Source organism: Babylonia areolata, chromosome 31 (assembly GCF_041734735.1).
Source record: "Babylonia areolata isolate BAREFJ2019XMU chromosome 31, ASM4173473v1, whole genome shotgun sequence".
Taxonomy (NCBI): Eukaryota; Metazoa; Mollusca; class Gastropoda; order Neogastropoda; family Buccinidae; genus Babylonia; species Babylonia areolata.
Genome location: NC_134906.1, coordinates 9,789,180 through 9,794,179, shown reverse-complemented (window position 1 = coordinate 9,794,179; position 5,000 = coordinate 9,789,180). Strand labels below are relative to the sequence as shown.

Genomic DNA, 5,000 nt, shown 5'->3' with positions numbered 1-5,000 from the left:
ACCTGTGGTGGTTCGTGCTCTGGGGAGTCTTCCACGTGCTCTTCATGGCTCTGCTCACGGGCCACGCCATCTGCAAGGCCAGGCTGGTCCAGCAAGCAGCGGCCGACACTATGCTGACGAGCGTCACGAGCGTCACGAGCGCCACGGGAGCCAACGCCACACGGACACAGACCACCAGCCTTGCTGAGGAGAAGGCTTTTGTGGCTGTGGCGGCGATCATGACGGTGCCGGTGTCGGTGGTGGTGGTGGTGATGGAGGTGGTGAGGTGGTGGAGGAAGCTGCCTTTCCACCTGTGGCTCATCCACCACAACGGTCTCTACAGGCTGCAGCTGCTGGTCTTCGCTGTCTCCTTGCTGGCCGACTCTGTGTGGTCAGTTGAGTTGGTTTAATGCTGTGTCTCTTTACAAAGCTCTTTCCTTCTCTCTGTCTTATGTTGTCTGTTTCTCTGTCTCTCTATCTCTGTCTCTCTGTGTGTCTCTCTATCTGTCTGTTTCTCTCTCTCTCTCTCTCTCTCTTTGATTCTCTGTCACGTTGTCTTTCTGTGTGTCTCTCTCTGTGTCTCTCTATCTGTCTGTCTGTCTGTTTCTCTCTCTCTCTATCTCTCTCTGTCTTTTTGATTCTCTGTCACGTTGTCTTTCTTTGTCTCTCTGTCTGTGTCTGTCTGTTTGTCTCTCTTTCTTGCTCTCTCCATCTCTGTCTGTCTGTCTCTCTCCCATTATGTCGTTCTCTGTCTCTCTGTCTTCTCTCGCTTGCTTTTTCATGTTTCGCTTGGATAAGCTGCTTAGTGTGAGTGAGTATCTCTCTCTCTCTCTCTCTCTCTGTCTGTCTGTCTGTCTGTCTCTGTCTGTGTCTACATAAAAAAGACTAGCTCGGCTCTTGGATATATAAATTGGTCAGTGAAAAAAAAGGATATGAAATAAAGGAAATACAAAATAAACAAACAAGGAAATAAGTGAATAAATGGTCAAATCGATGGACAGACAGACAGACAGTCAAACAGACAGACAGACAGACAGATAGATACATAGATAGATGAATAAGTGAACGAACGAACGAAAGCACGACCAAATGATAAATAAACGAATGAATAAATAAATAGATAAATAAATAAACAAGCAAGGAAACAGATAAATGAATAAATAAATAAATAAATAGATAAACAAATACATGAATAAACAATCAACAAAACAACTAAACAAATAATAATAATAATAAATCAAAAATACAAAAAAACAAAACCCAAATAAACGAAACGAACACCACCCACCACCCACCACCCCGAACCTCCCCATACCCCAACCCTCCCACTCCCACCCTCACCCCCCCACCCCCACCCACCCCCTTCCACAGGTACTGGGCGTCCGGACCTGTGAACAACTTCTTCCTGACGTTGGCCCTGCTCGTGGGCTGGTGGTTCTGCACGTTCTTCCTGAGGCCCTGGCGGAAGTTCTCCTTCTTCACCGTCATGCTGCAGAAGGTTCTGCTGGGGGATATGCTGAGGTCAGTGCGCGTCCGTCAGCCCAGCTCGCTGCTGTCACAGCGAGGTTTCTTTATCACTCCTGCAGTACTCTTGCGGGGTTGTATGAGGCGAACTTTAGCAGCGCTTAGTTTGCTTATAGTTTAACTCACTCAGTACGGCCAGTCCTCTCTTCTCCTCTACACAGACCACTCGGATGTCCAGTGGGTGTCTGAATGATCCAACCTTTAGCTGGAGAGAGCTAAGAGTGTTCTGGACTCTGCGGTCAACTCAATAATTATACTTCGGAACATCCCTAACTATAAGCAAACTTAGTGCTAAGTTGGTGCTTATAGTTAGGAATGTCCCTAAATATATTGAGTTCAACTCTCTCCATACGAACGGCGAAAGAGACGACGTTAACAGCGTTTCACCCCAATTACCACCATCAAAATATTGCAAGCGGAAGGCTCTTATACTGAAGAGGTGAATGTTGACAAAGAATACCACAATTCTGACGACGGAAGTTAAGGTTGGGTCATTCAGACACCCACTGGACATCCGAGGGGTCTATGTAGAGGAGAAGAGAGGACTGGCCGTACTGAGTGAGTTAACCGTGGAGTCCGGAACACTCTTAACGATAAGCAAACTTAGCACAAAGTTTGTGCTTATAGTTAGGAATGTTCCTAACTGGAGTCCAGAAAACTCTTAACGATAAGCAAACTTGGCGGTAAGTTTTCTTATAGTTAGGAATATTCCTAACTTAGTGTGTGTGTGTGTGTGTGTGTGTGTGTGTGTGTGTGTGTGTGTGTGTGTGTGTGTGTGTGTGTGTGTGACTTAGTTTGAAGTAAGTAGATTTTAGCCAGCGTGATGTGAGATAGTCTGAATATATGTATTTCAGCAAAATGTGATGTGAGACTATGTCTATTTATCTATTTATTTTAATCTATTTAATTTTATTTCATTTTAAATATGTATTTCAGCAAAATGTGATGTGAGACTATGTCTATTTATCTATTTATTTTAATCTATTTAATTTTATTTCATTTTCATTCTATTTTATCTTTCATACATACTTTTATGTCACTTGTATACCTTATTGTAAAGCGCGGTGAGCCTCATGTGAGATTGGGGTACGGCGCTATATGATCATTATTATTAAACTCAGTATACTTAGGAAGATTCCTAACTATAAGCACGAACTTAGCGCTGCAAAGAACGCCTCATGGAACCTGGCCTGGGGTTTCTTTTTCAGGCTGTGAGCGTGGTGGTGGGGGTTGTGGTGGTGGTGGTGGTGGTGTGGGATGAGGAAGTGTGTATCTGTGGTCTGTGTCAGTGAGGGAAGTGGAAGGGAAATGGGGGAGGGTGTGTGGGGTGGGGGTTATTTGTGTGTGTGTGTGTGTGGGGGGGGGGGGTGCGTGCGTGGGTGGAGGTGTTATTTGTGTGTGTGTGTGTGTGTGTGTGTGTGTGTGTGTAGGGGGGGGGGTGCGTGCGTGGGTGGAGGTGTTATTTGTGTGTGTGTGTGTGTGTGTGTGTGTGTGTGTGTGTGTGTGTGTGTTGTTGTTGTTGTTGTTGTTGTTGTTCTGCTTCTTCTTGTTGTTCTTCTCATTCTTCTTAACATCACCATCATCATCATTATCGTCGTCGTCATCGTCGTCATTGTTGTTGTTGTTGTTATTGTAATTATCATTATTGCTGTTGCTGTTGTTAATATCATCATCATCATCATCAACATCATCATCATCATCATTCTCACTACCACCACCACCACCACCACCACCATCATCATCATCTTCGTCATTGTCATCGTCATCATCATCACCATCATCGTTTATTATCATCATCATCATCAGGTTTTCCAGTGTCATTTTGCTGGAGCTAGTGACGTTCTGTGCGGCCATATACTTCATCATCATCGTCATCATCATCATCATCATCGTTACCACCACTACCACCACCATCACCACCACCACCACCACCATCATCTTCACCACCTCCATCACCATCATTATCAGCATCATAACCACCACCTCCAAAATCATCATCACCATCACCATCACCATCATCCCCATCATCATCATCACCACTATCATCATCATCATCATAACTACCAACCACCTCCATCATCATCATCATCATCATCACCTCCACCACCACCATCATCATCATCATCACCTCCACCACCATCATCACCATCATAACCACCACCTCCATCATTACCATCATCATCATCATCACCATTAACGTTATCATCATCATCATCCTCATCATCGTCAGGTTTTCCACAATCATCGTGCTGGAGCTGGTAGCGTTCTGTGCGGCCATGTACATCACCACCATCGTCATCATCATCATCACCACCATCATCATCATCATCATCATCATTAACGTTATCATCATCATCCTCATCATCGTCAGGTTCTCCACAATCATCGTGCTGGAGCTGGTAGCGTTCTGTGCGGCCATGTACATCACCTTCCTGTCAACGCCTGGACCCATGCCGGAGGAGTTCGAGCACTTCGGCATGACCGTGCTGACCATGTTCAAGCTGATGCTGGGGCTGGGCGAGGTGGAGGTGCTGGGAAGGGCCTCCCACCCCTGGCTGAGCATCACGCTCTTCGTGCTCTTCGTGGTGCTCACCTACCTGCTGATGCTGAACGCTCTCATCGCTATGATGTCCAACACCTGCTCCCTCGTGTCGGAAAACAAGGTGGGGGGGGGCCATGCTGTTGGGTTGGTGTTGCAGTTGTATTAGTTCAAGTAGTAGTAGTAGCAGTAGTAGAACTCCAACATGGCAAGCGCTCCCATGGAGGCCAAAAGAAGCGCTTCAAAGACACTCTGAAAGCTTCTCTGAAGGCCTTCAACATCAGCCACGACACATGGGAGCTGAATGCAATGGACAGACCAAAGTGGCGTTCAGCTGTCCACAAAGGCGCCAAATCCTGTGAGGCCAACAGAATCGCTGCAGCAGAGCAACGCAGACAGGCCAGGAAAAGGGAAAAGCAGTGCCAGCAAGTCCCCGACAGCCGCCACCATCCCCTGTCCACACTGCGTCAGAACCTTCCGGGCGCGGATTGGCCTGATCAGTCATCTGCGCACCCACAGAGCCCAACCCACCCACCCCCAGGATGACTAGATGGTCCTCGTCGATCCCGACGGACGAACCACAGTAGTAGTTGTTGTTGTTGTATTAGTAGTTTAGTAATTGAAGATGTAGTTCTAGTGGATGCAGTTTTAGAAGTAAGTAATAGTTGTTGTTGTTGCTGGTGGTAGTAGTAGTGGTGTTTTTGTCGTTGGTATGCTTGTAATAATTGTCGTTGTTATGTTATGTTATGTTATGTCATGTTGTGTTTGTGTTGTGCTGTGCTGTGTCACATAACCCTCATGCTGAACGCTTTCATCGCTATGATGTCCAACACCTGCTACCTCGTGTCGGAAAACGAAGTTTGGTTGGCATGTTGTTGTTTAGTTGTTGTAGTTGCAGTAGATGTGGTCGTCATCGTCGTTGAAGTTGCTCTTTTTGTTTTTGTTTAGTAGTAGTAGT

General features: G+C 46.2%; 1 protein-coding gene across 1 annotated transcript in view; it reads left to right on the top strand.

Annotated features, from left to right (window-relative positions):
- Positions 1-5,000, top strand: part of LOC143275779 (transient receptor potential cation channel subfamily V member 6-like) — a 17,201-nt gene that overhangs the window by 7,260 nt on the left and 4,941 nt on the right. Inside the window, exons 5-7 of the mRNA XM_076580058.1 lie at positions 1-370; positions 1,351-1,500; positions 3,875-4,166. The exon at positions 1-370 is cut by the window's left edge and continues 206 nt beyond it. Coding sequence (XP_076436173.1) covers positions 1-370; positions 1,351-1,500; positions 3,875-4,166 — 812 coding nt within the window. The remainder of the gene's footprint in view (positions 371-1,350; positions 1,501-3,874; positions 4,167-5,000) is intronic.